This window comes from Phaethon lepturus, unplaced genomic scaffold, assembly GCF_000687285.1.
Source record: "Phaethon lepturus isolate BGI_N335 unplaced genomic scaffold, ASM68728v1 scaffold12139, whole genome shotgun sequence".
Classification (NCBI taxonomy): Eukaryota; Metazoa; Chordata; class Aves; order Phaethontiformes; family Phaethontidae; genus Phaethon; species Phaethon lepturus.
In genome coordinates this window covers 55352-73984 of record NW_010561271.1, presented here as the reverse complement: position 1 = coordinate 73984, position 18633 = coordinate 55352, and the positions used below count along the sequence as shown (strand labels likewise).

Sequence of the window (18633 nt, the reverse complement as noted above, 5' to 3'; positions counted from 1 at the left end):
CAAGCATTAAATTTAATAGCAGTTAAAGGGCACTAGAAAAATCAGGATAACACAAGGTGCGACTCAGGTCTGTGCTATACCTGCACTTCTGACTGTCAGCTGAAGAAACACCCCTCAGTAAACTGCACTGTCTGGAGTTTAATCCGAAGTTTGCTGAAATCAGTGAAACACAATGAGCTTTAATGGGATTAGTATTTTAAGTGCTCCAACTGAAGCTCAGTGTTTGCAGTGATGTAGTATCTCCTATTTTAAATACAAGAAAAGATTGCAGTAATTGCACCTATCAGACTAGGGAATAAATGTTCATGTATATATTTTCAAATCTGTCAGCAGTGCAAATTATGAATTACAGTATGTAATTTTTTTTCTTATTTCCAGATTTGTTTCCATTTACATCCTAGTAGGACAGAAACCATTAACACACTGAGAAAACAGGGTGGGAAAGCACAATCTGGGAATTCCAAACAGAGCGCCTTACATAGTGGTATAAAAACAAAGCTCTGAATGAAGTTTGGCCTAGCCCATGTGTCTTAAGCACAAAGGTTAGCTGAAATTTAATTGTTGTGACCATAAAATATAAATAGCAACAATTTATTCACAAAATTCTGGATTAGATTGATTTTTTTTTTAACAAACTGTATGATCTATTAAATTATCAGCCAGCTGTATGTTTAAGCACAATAGAAAATGTAGTACATAAACACCTAAAAATCACAGTCATAAAAAGCAGGCAAGTACATCAGTCTTTCAGTGGCCAAAGCACAACAGATCAGTCTGCCAAACAAGTGTATGTGAACGTAAATTATGGGCATTAGTTTTGTTAAAAATTGTTTATACTGTCAATAAACAATCTTCTGTATTTTAATACTGTTCTTAAAGAATTGTAAACTGTTTAAAAATGTATGCACAGACATAAATAACAGTAAAGGATTTAAATACAGTGGTCAATGGGAAAAATAGATTTTTAAATTTGCATGTGTGATGAGTGGGTAATTTGGAACAGATCCACAATTATCCGCAAAGAACTCTGACCTTTCTTAGGTAAGACAGTACTGCCGTCATTTCTAACACTTGTGATCATTATAACAACAAGAGAAAAAAGTAACATATCAGCCCTGATACATCCATCACATATGCATTCAAAATTACAGATATTTACAAGAAAAATACATATTTAATTAAAAAGCCACTGAAAAACATGGACTTTTAGTCAGGTGCTGCACTTTCTGCAAGATGAGGTAATTTAGATGCAAACAAATTAAGTTTAGTAGAGTTCAGGATCCACGGTCTCCACACTTAAAGTACAGATTGCTTCAGTAAATGGCTTGACTGTTTCTGTATGTTGAGAGCAAGAAATTGCTAGATCCAGTTAAATCCTGTTTTGTAGTGCTCTTGATGCAACACTGACTAATGTCAGAAGGCTTCCCAGCTCAGTTTTACAACTGGTCTTTCAATAGAAAGAAAAAAAAAAGAAAAAATTAATTATAAGTTGGTTTCATCCCAAGACGGATCATTCATGTTCTTTAGAACTTTTCTAACAAGCTTCTCCAAGTCCTTGCGAGCTCTTTGTTCTTCTTCTAATGATTTCTTCATCTTTTTGTTATCCTGTTTAATAGAGACAGAAATATTAGTGTTTGGTTTGGGTGTTGGTTTTTTTTAGCAGATCTTTTCTGACCACATACACTGTCAATTACTGACAAAAGCCTTCAGAATTTGTAAGACTGCTATTAGCTGTTCAAAAGCAAAGCCTTCTATGAAAATTTCACAAGTTACACACAGTTAATTCACACAATGCAGCAAAAAACCCACCAAATGGAAACTGAGCTATTTCCTATTTATACTTAGGGGTCCTTTATAATGCAAGTGCTAGTAACAGATGGCAAATAATCTTGAATTCTTCTGCTCAAATCTGATCAAAGAAGAATAGAATACATTTGTTGTTAACAGAGAAGGGAAATGGAGCAGTAAGTATAAATATCCCCTCTAAGAGCCTCCCATGACTATAACTAGTTTCAATCTCAGAAGAGCTTCTTGTAACTTAATGCAGATTAACTTCCTTCATTAGGAAAGTAAACAGTTGAAAGAAGTATCTTGAAAACTATTATGATCTCTGGAAAGTGTTCTGTAACTAAAGTTTAAACCAGACAGGTGACTACCAACAGTCTAAGAGGAGTCTGAATTTCAAGAAACACCACCACTCTGCATGTGTATTAATGAGTTGGTTCTCAATATTTAGCACCATCAGGTAATACTGAAATACCATGAACAACAGAACTGTAAGCATGTCACTGACCAAACCACAGTAATGCTTACATTGTTTAATCCTGTACAGGCCAAGGTGATGCTGGCAACAGTGGGGAAGCAACCAGAAGATAAGACAACATTATATTAAGGCTGCAAGACAAGAAGTCTACAGGTGTTTAACAAACAAGTCTGTCCCACTGGACTCCCACTGGCTGTCATTCACAGACATTTCTAGAAACAGGATGGGATCAACAGCTGCCACCTCCCTAACTCCATTCCCTACTCAAGTCTGTTGAGAAACTCAGGAATTTCATTCTTTTCTTGTAGGTATGGACTTAATTTCTTTTCCTTTTATTTATTTACTGCCAATTCAGGACTGTACTATTCAAGTGTAGTGCCTGTGGAGCAACAGCTATGAATAACCTATGGAAGCTGCTACGGGAAGGAACCCACTTTGCGTGGTGACTCTTCAACCGTCAGTCTGGGATCTACACCAACCAGTGTACTATGCACTCCCAGAGAGCCTTTATCCATAAAGCCCTTGGTCACTTGGGACCCTCCCAGCTCAGAGATTATTTCTGCAACTTCTCCAGTTGGCAACACAACAGCAGTAGACCAGTAAATGCTTCTCAGCTGAGATTCCTGGTATACAAGAAAGTGAACTCAGACTTTAGTAGGTCTTGGCTTTGGAAGGTGCGAGAATCTGAAAAGACTGTCTATTTGGAAAGGCATCAGAAAAGGGATCTGTTGCTTGAAGTTCAGGAGAAGGTGACTTTGTCAGGGTCACAGAGATCTGCAGGGCCTCAGTGAGGCAGCACGTTTATCCTTTGCACAAAAGCAGCCAGGCCACAGAAATATTAGAGGGTTATTATTGCTGCTTGTAGTACATGAATTGTGTTTTTAAAAAGACTGTCAAATTTGCATTAAACCTGGGATACACACGCTTTATATGTTGTAAACAGCAGAATTTAACTATTTAGGACATCAACTGTCCTATTTCAAGGAACATGCACAACACCCTTAGACATACTAGGCATGCTTACAGATAGGCAAAGTATTCAGATTAAAGTTTATAGCCCAAAACCTAAAGTAATTTGAATACAAAACCATTTTACATTAACACAGGAGATTTTATCCTACTTCCTGAGTCAGAACTGTTAAGGTCAGTTAGCAAATTCACAAAATGGAAAGTGAAGATAATTCAATGCTTTTTCACCTACACATTTAAGCAATGACCATGTTCAGCAGCATTAACATGGTTTAAACAGGTAATTTCCTGACAAGAAAAAGATATTTTTAAACACCTCATTTTGGATACTTAAGCTTAAAACATTGGCTGCAACTTCCATACCAGGAACTCAGGTTGAGATCTTGCACAAGTGCCCCATGTGACAAAGCAGCACCCTAAGCTAACCTGAAGCCCTCATTAGAAAACAGGACACCTGACAGACACTGAAAAGGACTCTTGTCTGCAAATGAGAGGTTTTAAGAACTGATTCCTAAGAGGTATTCAGGTTACTGAAAGACCTTTAATAAAGGCCTGAATAGATACAGACATTTATACTATGACAATTATACATTCTAGAGCAAATACTATTTCACAGTCTCTATAAGCTTATCTTGCTGGTGATGCAGAACTCAATTTTCTTACACCTTTCAACATCTTGTAAGCTGTAACAACCAAAAATAAATTTGAACCACTGAACCACAGCTTAGTAAGTCACCTCAGAGAGAGGATACTTAATGCTATTCTCAAAGTTTGGTACTCCAAGGATTGATGACAACCAGAAAAGAGGGTGTTTTTTGTCAAATTGGTATGTTTTACTTTTACCAGTTAATCTAGTCCAACATTCAAGTTCATTCCTGTCAGAGTGAATCAACTTACAAGCCGCATTAACTTATAATAAGCCTTTCATCTTTCCATTCTCCATGGTGCTATAAATGTAGCAAGTTACCAACCTGTCTTAACTCCTGTACTTCATCCTTTAATGCATATACTGTGTCAACAAGGCTTCTAAAATGAAAAAAGAAGATGATCGGTTTGCAGAAATACATGTTCAAATCTATTATTAGACAAAACTTAGATGAAATTAATTAAAAAACCCAAACCCAGTGCTAACAGCTAATTTCAAACTTGTGCTAAAAAACCTGTCTCATCCCAATTTATATTCAGTAAAGCAAGGACCTGTCACCAGCTGCTGTGACAGGACACACCTCAAGAACATATGGACCTATACTGGTTTCTGTATTACTGCTTTCTGTAACAGAACTGTATTTAATTTCCAACACACACCTTACCAAAAGTAGAATGACACCACACTAACTAGAAAGATGACACCAATATTGAAATCCTGCAGCACTTGGAAAAATTATTTACAAGTGAAACATGGCACTTTTTGGCATGTAAGGAGTAAGTTGCATAGCATATACAAAGAAACCAGACTACAAGCACTTCAAATGAAGGCCCACTGCACTTAAAAGACTGGCCACATACTCCAAAGAGCTTGGTTCCCTACCACAAAGACACCATACACACACTACTAAAATGGGAGATGGGAGAAGGCAGAGTGCAAAGTTTACTGGTTTAACCCATCATTCATTAAATGTTCTCTTACTTCTCTTCTATAACAGTCTGACCATTACTTTTAGTTTCTTCTACAATGATTTTTTCTTCTTCTGGAAGCAGGACTTGAGGAGCTGATTCTTTACGGGAACCTGTTGTAAAAATAAATTACAAAATGAGCAACTCACAAATATTGCTGGGGCATTTTAAAGATTACTTCATTCATTGCCTGATACACCCATGTGACCAAAGTGTATCACTTTTCCATTTCCCCCTTTCCTCCACACACACAAGTTACTGACACATTTTTTACATTTGAAACCACAGCCTTACAACAACAAAAAACTGTCTGATATTCCTATCCTACTGCTGACATAACTCCTGTGTCATCGATGGGGATACTACACTGTTCAACTATCAGTAAAAGCTATACCAATTCACTATGGCTGACTCAGAAAAAGAGAGAGATGTGTTTAAGTAACAGCAATTTAAACCTCAAGGACAGATTCTGATCTTACACTGATACAAATCCAAGAAATAATTCCACTCTAAACCAATTACTCCATCAGTAAGGAGCAGAATAGTGGTATCAAATGATACAGCAATGGAAGAAAACAACAGTTAAAATCCCTTTCCCCTGAAACACTATAAATATCCCAATTGTGTGTGCATACACATATACACACGCTTTTACAGATGGCCTTTTAGTCATATAATAAATTCACCAAATCAAATGCATACTTTGTATTTAATGTTTTTAAAAGCACTTAATGGTTTGACAATAAAAACTCAAAACATTCCAACATCTTCAAAACATTTTCCACAATAATTACATAACATCAAGATAATACATAGATTCTAAAAAAGTAGCTCTGAATAGAAAAACCTACAGCTCAAGAGATGTGCATCCATTCATACATACATAAAGTATGTACTCCAGAAGCGTTATTTAATTAGGCTGCAACAAATTACAAGCTTTTTTTTCTAAAAGAAGGTCTGTAAATAAATTGATACCTAAGCATTTGTTCAGAATTCAAACACAGCAGATAAGGCATTAAAGGTCTTGCATATTTTAACCAAGATAATAATTTTTAACAAAGTACACTTGCCTACCAATTCATTGTAACGAACTTTCACTAACCAGGAATGTCTTAAGTTTAGGACAGTTTGAACTGATAACTAAGTACTACAGGGTGCATCCCCGTCAGGAGAAATTAGTTAACTCTTGCTGAACTGCTGCTTTGTGGTAACAGTGCTTTTCTTTTATGGTTCACGATAAAATACGTAATCTAAACACACAAAAAATGAAAGAAATCAAGCTCATAAAAAAATACTAACTTCCCTAACAGCTGCAGTCTTAAGTTCTGAACAACGAGCTTGTAGGGACTGTAGTTTAGCAGTACATGTTAAGCTATTTAAACTATTTTAGTGATCAATGACAAACGCCCTTTAGTGAAGAAAAGTTTCCTTAAGCTGACAGTGAAGATCTAATGTATCCGTACATGATGATCAAAATTTTATGGAATAAAAATAACTGCAGATTTGAGAACAGCATCTTGTCCTTGAAAGCTGTAAGTTCATCATCTTACAGAATCAAGAAATCTTTTAAGGGTTAATACCCATCCACTCCCACTTATTTTTCAGGGAAGGAACAACCTATAGAACAAGCACTTCCAAACTCTGTATGGACCTCAAGGACGTCTCCCTGTATGCACTGTCAATCTCAAATTGTAAAATGTAATATTTATTTCAGTTAATTGGTTACTGCTCTGCTTTACGAGCCCAAGACGTAACACAGATCACCTAAATAACACAGTGTTATTTTAGGAATTAGTTGGCACCAGCTGCTACCAGATCACTACATTTTGGGTCTCTGTACCAATGTGGAGCACCTCAGCCCAGTACATGCCAAGGGAGACACTGACCAAAGGAGAGAACTGCCACGTGTTTCTTGCCTGTGACTCCCTTCAACCAAGTGGAGCAGTGCATTGTATTTATCTCTGTATAGAGCTGCATCCAATTGTCTTTGCCTGGTCAGAGTAACATGGGTCCTTGCAAAGCAGAAAGAGCATGGAGTAGACAGCTTTAAAAAAAAAAGATGCCTCAGCTGTACAGCTAAATACACACATGCATGTAAAACAGATGTCTACACCAGCATTATCTTGATATATGTACAGCATAGCACAGTAAACACTTAATACTGAGACACAGAATGCAGTTTCATTAAAAACAAAAGGTTCACCAACACACAAGGAGACCACACCATACACATACACATTTATATGATGCAAAACTGTTGTGTGACCACTGACCTTCCTGTCACACAGAACATTAGCTACTATGGAACTCAGGATATCACAAGTTTCACCCTCAACTTCATTGCTCCAATACAAATAAAAAAAGTTGCATGACTGAGGGTATCTCAGAACCCTCGCTGCTCTTACAGTTTGTACTTATGCAGGAAACTTCTGTTTTCCTTTATCTTGGTTTGCTTTTTGTGAGTTTTGGGTTTGGTTTTTTGTTTGTTCTGGATCATTTTTTTCTCAACCCCACAAGCACTTGCTAAGTATCAAAAGTGCAAACACACAGTCCATCTATCCTGCAACAACAGACCCTGTCATCAAATGAGTATGTGCACAGTAACATCAGACTTGATGTGCCAAGTTCTAAAGGCAAAATGAAGCTACTTCACTGTCCTGCTTTTCCGCACCATTTATGCTAGAAGCTTTTTCTTTTCTTTTTTTTTTTTTTTTAAAGTCCCATTTTCTGGCAATTATGTATCTAGAATGGACTTCAAGCAGTCATCTCATTACTGGCACTTGGCAATATTCAATTGGCAAATTGCACCTTGTGCCTCCAGGTTTTCTATGGCTTTTCTCTATGTAACCATTTCTGATCAAACAAGTTTACAAGCTACAGCTTTAGGACATGAAGAGAGGGTTGTGTTACAGCACAACGGGTATTTCGTGCTGAGGTGCAGTAAAAGGACAGGCTAGGAAGTTGCTGCAACTTGGATGCACCTCTGAGACGTATTCCACATTTTCAGGAAATGGAGCAGGAGAATCAAAAGTTACTTCAGTTTGCCGTATCTGCCATTTCTCAATCCTAAACATGCAAGCTTCATACTGAATTGTATTAAGAGACACTACTCAGTCTGGTTCCAAGTCAAACAGGCCAAAAGACAATGTTTAAACTGACCTCCAACAACCCTAGCCCTAAATCACCTTGAGACAACACAACCAGAAGTAGTAGTTAAGAAGAGAGATGGAAAACCTCACCCACCCAAAGCTTTACAAAACAGGGTTTCCCTTTGTTTCCTTTTCCTTTTTTCAGGATATTGAGGGAAGTAAGGTGAATGGGAGAAGAAGGGATGTTTGGCAAACACACAGAATTACGTCAAGATCAGCAAACACATGTAAAGGCTGAGTAAGTTGCTGAAACTTTTAAATGGGGAACTACTAAATCCAGGGTCTTGGAAGAATGACCCTACTGTTTTTGAAGTCTATTGCATATTTAAGGCAAAACAACTGACTACTATGATCAAGATTCAACTAAGATTCCATCAGTTTAATTCCATCAAGAAAATAAAAGGTATCTATTCAATACTAGTATCTCCCAGCCCTAGAGTGGAAAATAAAGAACTGCAATACTTTTTGCCAATACCATACCCTAAATCATAGATTTAGCAACTGGAGCCTCCAGAGTAAAGCAAGTAATAACACAGACCACTTGGCATTCAGACCAGGGCTAGAGACCCACTATGTAATCTGGTGGAACACCTGAGAGACAAGAACACCCTGTGAGTTAGCAGCTCCCCTGCTTTTAGTTTTCAGTGTCTGATACCCCTTTCCAGCCTAATCAATCAGCCACACCAGCAAGCATTTCTGGGAAAAAAAAAGGAAAGCTGAAACCTGTTTGGGCATTTATGTGCCTGAAAGACTTTATGACAGCAGTTCACTTTATACCTGTCTGAAACTAGTAGAAGATTACTCCTAGCCCTCCAGTATGGTCTTAACACCAAAATGGGAAGAAACTAGAGTGCAGACTGAACACCACAGAGGTTCTCAGTGATGCCTGTTTGCAAGCATAACTGCACAACCCCAGACTTTCACTCTCCTCCGAAAGGAGCATGACATCTTAAAAAATGGTTGCTATGGTACCATGCTGGTTCCTGACAGACACCAGGCTTCAGAAGGAGTGGTACTGGTAATCAGTCTGGTCCTTTGTTATGAATCTTTTAGCAGACATGTGAAGCGAGTCACAATTAAGCAATGGAAGCTAGAGCCATGGGGACAGTGGCTAATTTCAAAAAAATGCACGGCATTATTTGTGGCCATCAGCAATGATTCTGTTGCACAGCTCCTAAGTATTGCTGTTTTCTTCAATTTTTCATACCTTTATTGTGACTGGGAGAAGTAAGGAGGGGAACAAGGCACAATAAAGGTCAAAAATTAGAAACAGTACTTGTAAATACACAATTCTGTTTTTCACCAACTTTACTAGGCCCTCTTCATAAGCTAAGAAGCTTTTTGAAATTACCTGCTTGAGTTTCAAAGACAGAAGTCTGACTTGCCGCTGAAAAACAAATATGTGCATACACAACTGTTTAGATCTACCATTAGCCACTGGTATGTACAGATGTGTAAGTTTCCTGGAGAAGCAAGTGTCAGACAAAAAATAAGAATTACTTGTCACTGAAAACATTGTGTTTCATTGCATTAGTTAAAGATGTTAAAAGTGGATGAGCAGATATCCCAAATTAACCTTCTCTTTCTTAATGAATCTTTGATGAGGTCCTAATATGAAGAAACCTAAAAATGGTGCTCCCAGACTCTGTGTCTGTTGAAATTAAAGCATTGGAAAAAAATCCTTCACGCTACAGATCTGCCAAAGTCAAAAGGGAGCCCTTTAATATCTTCTTGGGATAACAACCAAATGGAATCCAAACATCAGGCCAAACTTAAGTTCACTGGGTTTTCGTGGCTTTGTTTGTTTTTTATTATGGTTTTTTTCCCCCTCCAAATACTTAGGAGTAACAAAAAAGGTTGTGGCATGAAGTGGGGTTTTTTGTGTGGTTTTTTTTTTTTTTTTTAAACTAAGAGTGATACACAAATAGGAAAAAACCCCAAATGACTCGGACAACAGGTCTATGCAGTTTACAGCAAAATGTTTTGACAAGTAAAACGAAAATAATTAAAGTGGACTGAAACACATACAACTCCATATTTAAGTGTTGGTCATACAAGAACAGAATCAAAGAGTTTGAAAGACAGATACACCATCTGAAGAAGTGGGATATTTCTAAGACAACATTTGGAAAGAGCTATCCCACTAAACTTTCTGTACTTCACTAACCAATGCAAAAACTTCTAATCTGAGGGTTGTAGGGCCAAAACCAGAGTTGCTACAATCATAGCAAAAAAATGTTATGACCTTTTAATAGAAGTAGCCAATTACTTTGTTCATTCTGGTGTAAACATTTTAGTACGTATATTAGGTTATCATTTTATTTAAATTCACTCAAATACAAGCATCTTTTAAGTAGAAACAGTAAAGATATTTTTATCTTTAAAACAAGAGTTATAATATTAAATCTTGAAAATATGTAAGGTTATAGAAACCAGTATCGTACTCAAAATTTCTCTCTGGTAACAGGACATGCAGAAGTAGGTTTTAGAATGTTCCAATAATTCAGCCCATGTTTTTATGGAGAATACACCAATTCAAAAAATGAAAAAGAAGAAAATAAAATTAATTAAGGGGAGAGTGAGGCAACAGAAGAACATTCTACAGATGGCAACATCTCTGAAATATCTGAATAGTTATTTAAAAAAAAGAGCATACAGGAGGATACATACTTCACATTGCATTGAATTTCTTGTAGTTGACAAATACATTAAATAAAGATTACACACTTATGTCGAAAGAGCTCTTTCACTTCAGCATTTGATTCCTCCGGGAAGAAGGGAGGGAGAGAAAGGAGGCATGGGGAGAAGAGGGAATTAAGTGTTAACTTAGAAGTTATGCTGTCCTTTCCCCCTGTGTAATAATTAAAGTCACAGTCTAGCAAATGCAAAATTTATTTCAACTGTACATAACAGATGTCCTTTTTATATAAAACAAAACACTTGATATATGCAACCACAAACAATATGCATACTGTACAGTACAATGCAACAGATATACATCCATTTTGCATTTTCAAAAAGCAGTCACCTACTAAAGATGGCTTCTCCCATTCACAAATGAAGTGCACAATATATATTTTTTTTTTTCCCTATGTTTTACGTCACTATATACACGTTACTGTGTTTTGGCAAGATTACGCAAAACACCCAATTAATATTGGTTGGTTTCAATTTATGGCAAATACTAATTTATGGAAACACTGCATAAGCCATGTGAAGAGGGGCTGACAATGGCTTGAACCTACCTTCTAATTAATTCTCCATCCTTCCAGTGTATTTGTAACTGTACACATATAATTTACAGAATTGCATAAACATAAGGTACTATTATTACCATGACTAAAGTTCCACAAAAATAGAAACACTGAACCTTTGGACTGAATACCACCATTTCCACATTTGCCTTTTTTTTTTAAGCATGTTGCATTAATACTCCTAATCAGTTCACAACAGCTTATGGCCTATAACACTGAAGACATGGAATGATTTCAAATGTGCGCTGATGTTAATATGAGAGATCCTAATTATGATAATAGTTAATGACTTAAATGCTACAATAATTAATGGTGGTAAACTGTCAAAGCTTTGGTGCATAGAAAGTCAATAAAATCTTCGGATCTGGATAACAAAACATTGTGTGATAAGGAAAGTTCAAGTGCAACAACTGTATTTCAAACTCATATTTACACTATATAACATGAAACAGACATAAAAGAATTCTCATTTATCCAGTGCAGAAAACATTATTCAACTAGAACACCACAGCTTAAGAAACAGGAAAAAAAACAACCCATACTTTCCATGTAAGTTGAAAAAACCAAAAACTGACTGAAAGAAAGAGGGGAGTGAAGTGGGTTACAAATGCGCTGTGGAATGGTATGGAGCACACGTACTTGAGATCTTATTTCTCTAAGTAACACTCCTCCACTTCGAAAAAAGTTCAACATACACAGGTTCCTGGTCATTACATTAATATATAACTAGTAGTAAAATGTACCCCTGAAAACCCTCCTTAGCAAGCACTGCTGCTTTTGTTAGTCACATTTTTGAATGCCAACAACAGCGAGAGAGGATAAAGCAGGTGATCAAACAAGACTGAATGCAAATCTGCAGATGTGAACCACTTTGAAATAGATTCTCCACACTGACCACCTTCTGGACTCACGCACGTCTAGCAATTACTAACTTTCTGATTGTGTAACCTGCAGAAAGGTATTGATTAGCTTTTCAACAGTGTGTGAGCAAGTTCCCAGGCGGCCGTTAATTGCATTGTGATTATTCTGAACTTGTTCATAGAGTAATACCTGACCACTGGATAACATGCTTACTTGAAAAGGGGTAAGGGAATTGCATCTGGGGACCCTGGTGAAAATAAGAAACTGTCCTTTTAGCACATGCTTTTCCCTAATGCTAATGAAGATTTAGAAAACGTGTCACTTTTGTCTCGATGCCAGTTATGTTATCCACAAGACACACGCACTTCACCCCGGCAGTGCCCCAGGTGCAGGTTTGAGACCTCCAGCTGTGCACAGCATGTCACAGTTCTCTGAAAAGCCAACACAACTGTAAGTGAAGAGCTGCTGCTGAAAACAAACCTGCTTGTGAGAGAAGTTACGAGACACAATAAAATCTGTCACGGACATGCTCCAAACAGCACAACCCAAAAGCCAAGCATTCTATTATTCAGAACTTCAAACAAGCCAATGCGATCGCAGTTGTACCTAGAGCTTCAGATGCTGAACACTCGAGCCTCCATCAGGGGAACCATTTTCATCTCGTCTTTTCAAGAAGAATGGTCAATTGAGAGTTGTCAGCTCTGTATTTTAACAGGCAAGTAAACATCTAGACCCTGCTTTCTGCCACACTACTGCATACAGTAAAGTGACAGTATGACCATAGGTAACATGAGATTATCAAAACACTGCGTGTAATGAGCATGGACTGACGGGTTTTCATGACAACTGCCAGACTCAAGGCGGGGAGAGAGCAGTGCAGTCCTTTGTATAAACGTCTAAGCAATGAGGAAAAGACAGCAGTATAAAACTAGAAATTTTTGTGGATTAGCAAATGATCTCCAAACAAATGGGCCAGAAATGTGAATATCTCAATGATTTTACAGCTCTTGTACTGCTTCTTTTTAAGCTGTGTTTTTCTTACTCTACCAGCTTTGTAATTTGTTAGTAATATGTAGAAAATCCAACCACTACTGCTAAGGTATTTCCATATTGCTGGCACTCGACTCACAAACCAGTATGGTTTCAGTACAAAATACAAAAGTGTGCTGTATCCAAAATAAGAAACCAAATAATAGAAGAGAGGACCTGTTGCTACACTGACCAAGTCAAAAAGAAAAAAAGACCATTCAGAGCTACAAATTAACATCTGTCAATTAAAAAAAACCCTCAAGAAATATCATCCTTAACAGGGTATACACTGTTTAGTATTACTCATTTGTTGTACGTGTATTGAATTGGCAATAGAGCCTTCCACCAGGTATAACTGAAGTTTCAGAAGCTCCCTCAGAAGTTGTTAAAATATCACATTAAAGAGACAAGGAACAGCAAGAAAACATCTAAGAAAAGCAGGCTGTGATACAACAAGCATTTGTTAAGAAAAAGCTCAGAAGTGCATTAGTTCTGGTGAGAGATATATGAGCAACAGCTCTTACGAGATGTAGACCCCATTCTGTAACTATGGGCTGTCCATATACTGTCATAGTCAGAGTCTTCTGAGAGGTCTGAAGGCTCCAAACGAGAAAGACTACTGCGACGACCCAAGGAGTCTAGACTTGATTGGTCATCATCAGCCAAGACGTGATTATGCATCAGGTCAGTGCCTTGCCATGCTAAGGATGTACAGGTGAAATGAAATGGTGGATGTGGATAGGCAGAGGTGGGATGAGGAGGAGAACGTAAGGAATAGCCACAACCAAACACATGAAATAAAAGCAAAAAGGTGATGGGAAGAGAAGGAAAAGAGAAAATATTGTTAAATAGGCACCAAAGTTTTTTTCCTTTTTTTTTTTTTTAATTTGTTTGGGGTTTAGGTATAAATTACACTCAGCATGTAATAACATTTGAACTGTTACAATACAATTTTTGAAGTGGTTTTTAAGCTTCTAAGCAGCCTCAGTTGAGAATTTTGAATAAGCAAAATCCTGTTTGAAAGTAGATTTTTTTGGAAGAGGGAGTTAGGCTCTTACGAAGTATGGAGCCAGTTCTGAGGGGATTTGACTGGGGGACAGAGCAATAAACACAGTGAGCCAGCATGATCCAGTGCTGATATGAAAAGCAACAGCTCCTTCCCCACCACGCATCTGTACCTCCATCCTTTCCCTCCCTTGCAATGACACAGTCATTTGTACGGCTGCTTGGTGAACCAGGTCAGGGAACAGCTTCAGATGAAAACTTACCCTACAAAAGATTATTTTGCAAGCAGGTAGTTTCCCCACCAGCTCACAACACAGCCACAGAAGCGCTTGTGTCACCATTGTAAAAAGGAAAATGCAGGGGAAAAAGCAAAGGTTCTCATGCAGAGCAGGGCTGCTGACTTTCTAAATCAGCAGCAACATCTTGCACCCACTCAAGGGGACTCTCAAACTACAGATTTTCTGTGCCTGTACCCCTTGTTATTTTGTTTAACTGTGTAGTAAATTAACTGGCAGAAAAACAGGGCCAAGAAGCTAACAGCAACAGGGTCTGGTCCATCCCAATCCCTCACACACCTCTATCTGAATCTATCTTCCAGTTAAATACTTTAAGACATGTAGGGTAGTTGGTCAAACATAGCCAAGGACACTTTTTCTCTCTTTTTTTTTTTTTTTTTAAAGCTGGAAATATCTGAAGACTGAAACCATGTAGGTGGCCATGTTATGAGCCACCATACACATGATATTGCAGAAGACTTTAAGCCTTCATTTGGAGCAGAAATAGAAAATAAACTCAGTATGTAAGAAGCAGGAGAAAGTGAAACTCTGTTCTTTTATTTGCATCTGTCTCCCCAAATTAAACCTCACATCTTCCCCACCCAAACAAGTGAAAAAAGTTGCTCTGCTACCTCTAATGCCACTCTCTACCAGTTTGCACTGGTGCCATAGCTCTAAAAAGCCAAAAGCAGCCAAAAGCAGCACCCCTTGGGCTTTGGACTAAGGTACAGGTAGGAAAACTGCCAAATGAGTGCTGATAGGGACTGGCAGAATATTAACACGGAGGTAAGAAAGGAGTATGTAAAAAAAGGGCATACTTCAAGGATGACAGGCAACTCTCTCATTCTATTCTACACTGACTACTGCTCCCACAGAAGCAATTCCAGCATGATGTTTTTTTTCCCATTTCCAATTCCAGTGGATCTTCTGCAACCTAAAGTCTTAGATGACAACACTGTTCTTTCCAAATGAAGCAGCTGTGTGTTTAATTAATAAAAAAAATTGTTGCTTGCTGCAATTAAGAGCAAATAAAAGCTACTGACTTCTGATGTATGCAATGATACCCACAGCACTATGTATATTTCTTAAATATACATAGAAAAGAAAAAATAGGCAAAAAAGCAAAAAAAAAAAATCTATCAGTTTTATATCTGCATACATACACACTACTGTGCAAGTGCAAACGTTTCCCCAGCCATTTCTTGTCACATTATCCTTGGAAATAATCAATAGATCACAGTTGAGACATCTAAACAGCAACCAGCTCATTTAGTTTTGTTTGGAACAACAGTATACATATATTCAGAATTTTGAATACATTCATTTCCTTTTATCCAATTAAAGACACTACTGTAATGACTGTAGAGCAATAGAATAGATTAGTATTAATAAAAAAATATGTAATAGTAGCTAATTTTATCACCTTGGGAGACTTGCAGTTCATCAAAAGAGAAAAATTAAAAAGAAGGTTTTTGCCATTACTGCAAAAGTTTCTACAGTCTAATACATGGGCCATATTCCCATTTTGAAGTACATATGAACACAAAGTAGCTGAATTTTTTCAAGTTGATAATAGTAAGTAAAAATGTATTAGGAAAATCCATGAACTAAGGTTGCAATTGCATTTTGAGGCTTCTCAATTGTCAGCATAAAGTGCTTTTGCTTGGAAGTAAAACGGTCACGAGCGCTGAGGGTAGCAGTACCAGTGATTAATACTGCAAATTTTAACAGTTTTAGTGGACAAGGAATAAGTTATAATGTCCACTCTTCTAGTTCCTGACAACAGCAAAACCAGCCAAGTACTTCAGGATCATTATACTGTGTTCCAAGGATCCCCGAATTAAATCGGTATTCAACAGTGCAAAAACTGTGCAAATCGGAACAAACGCAACAGCATTTTCTCCTTTCTTGTATAAATGGAACACATGCTCGTGGACTCCCCTGCTTTGTGCAAAGTTTTACTTACAACACAGAGGAACTCCACATGGCAACCTTGATTTGGATTAAATGAAGTAGGATCCCAGAGGCACGTTACAGGTTTTCAGTAAGCTAGGTATTGATCTGAGAACCTAAAAATGGCTTTAAGTAGCACAGATCTGAGAACAATTTCTCCTGAAATTATGAGATAGGATTAAAGTTTGCAGTTAATACTAAAAACAACTAGTGGCAATAAAAGAAAAGAAATTTTTATACGTCTAGGTTACTTTTGCATAGCAGAAGTCTTTGTTGAACAGAACAAGACAAAAATACACTCCTCCAAAATTATGACTTTTGTTCCTCCTCACTACTTACCAGCTTCTTGAAGTTTATCAAAAAGCATTCCGATCAATGGACATACTCAGTTCAGACACCTCTCATTCATTGGTCAAGGTTTTGTGCAGTTTTAAACCATGACAAGTAGTCACTTTTGGGGGTTTTTTTGTTTGGTTTTTTGTTTCATTTTGAGGTTTTTTTAAAATACTGAAAGAATTATAGTCTCTAACCTTACTCCTTGGCATCCAATACTTAAATACTCAGCACTGATATTAAGCCAGACACAGGTTAGTATTTCTTCCATGACCAGCTTGGTACTTGCACAGGCCTGAGAATATACACCTCTTTTTTTGCAAACTATCTAATCCGTGGTTTAGTTTCAGTATTTTCTAACTTACTTGAATTTAGAGTTTGACGTGTTTTGGCACTTGTGCAATATGCTTCAATGACTTTAAGAATTTGAGCATCTTCTTCTAAAGCAGCTGTACCTAGAATCAATGGGAAAAACAGAATTTTAAACACAGTTATGTTTCTTAATACAGAAAAGCCTTTGTAAATCATTACATTTCAGTTCAGCCTAATCAACCCTATAAAATTCTCTTTATCATCCCGTTTTAAAAATCAAACTGCAATAAGCAAAAGTAACAGTTTAAAAAGACATAATATGGGTTTTTTCCCAAGCATTCCAAACCAAAGTCAGAGCAATTACCTGCACATTCAAGAAATTCTCTGAGCACCTGAAGCTGCACAGAACATGTTTTGAAGTGTGATCACTCTGGTTCTAAACTAAGCAGCCATTAAACTGAAAAAAACTGTACACCCTGGTTATTATATACATATTATTTCATTATTTAATAAAAAAATCAAGGAACAGAATATTAGTTCACAGAAATCTTGGAACACTTTTGAGTTTTGCATATATATCAGATTTACCACTTTTAACAGCACACTATTGAAAATTAAACTCAGAATTAACATCATAATAAATACATCAGTACAATTTCAGTCCAGTGTGCAGTAAGAAAGATGTCACTATCACCGAAGTCTATCTATGAAAAGCGAAGTAATTAAATTTCTCGGACTTTAAAGTAGAAACAGCACCACTGAAAAAAAATCTAACTATTCAAGATTACATGACAATTTTCCTAAAAGTAGAGCTCCACAGCAAATCTTCTCCTTGGTGAATGCAGTAAAAATGCTGTCAAATTGTTCACTTGCAACAGAGTTAAATTCCAGTCAAACTGAAATCTAGAGGTACCTCTACCATTAGTTTAGATGGAACCAGGAGTTTACGTGTAGGACAAGACAATTTGTCGTTCTAAAAGCACTTTTCCTGTTTTTCTGCCCCTAAACCTTGAGGAAAAAACTAGTCTTGAAGATTTTCCGCTGCATGAATCTGAACTGCCTTCAACATCAAAACGTAGTAGTAGTATTCTCTGTCAGCCAATGCATCATTAGCTTTTGTGATATAGTATCACCAGAACAAAGCCAACTGTCCAAACATTTGTCAGGATCAGCTGACAAGGCAACTGTTGCAGAAATTATCCTGGCCTGATATAGTCTCCCCACAGTTTAAGAGACACAGGTACTCCGAAGTACATGGTATTTCTCTTTCGAGGCAAGAAAAATGAATGGACTTTGTTGTGGTTAGAATGCAGCACCATATTATTATAGTAGCAGGACAAATATTTCACTTCTGAAATGAGTATTGTGAGGGAATTCAGTTGAAATACCTTATTTTTGTTTGTCTGCTATAATGCTAATTTGACATAGCAGTTCTCAAAACACAGCCCATAAATCTCTGGGATTCCAGAGTAGGTAAGTAATAAAACCCAAACCTATTTATCAATAAGCTTTAAGTTCAATAGAAGTTCCTCAGTGGAAAACTTTTACAGCTCCAGCAGATGGAAAAGGTCAAAGGAACACCAACATATAACAGAAGTTTCTAATTACTGACACAA

At 37.1% G+C, this 18633-nt stretch overlaps 1 protein-coding gene across 2 annotated transcripts in view; it reads right to left on the bottom strand.

Annotated features, from left to right (window-relative positions):
- Positions 1 to 694: 694 nt before the first annotated feature.
- Positions 695 to 18633, bottom strand: part of ARHGEF7 (Rho guanine nucleotide exchange factor (GEF) 7) — a 70438-nt gene continuing 52499 nt past the window's right edge. Inside the window, exons 15-18 of one of the 2 annotated variants that reach the window (XM_010293957.1) lie at positions 17071 to 17160; positions 4860 to 4959; positions 4204 to 4258; positions 695 to 1605 (exon numbers count right to left, since the gene is read on the bottom strand). In XM_010293957.1, coding sequence (XP_010292259.1) covers positions 1483 to 1605; positions 4204 to 4258; positions 4860 to 4959; positions 17071 to 17160 — 368 coding nt within the window. In that variant the 3' untranslated portion in view covers positions 695 to 1482. Of the gene's footprint in view, positions 1606 to 4203; positions 4259 to 4859; positions 4960 to 13625; positions 13841 to 17070; positions 17161 to 18633 lie in introns of those variants that run through there. The other variant, XM_010293958.1, reaches the window with a different exon arrangement.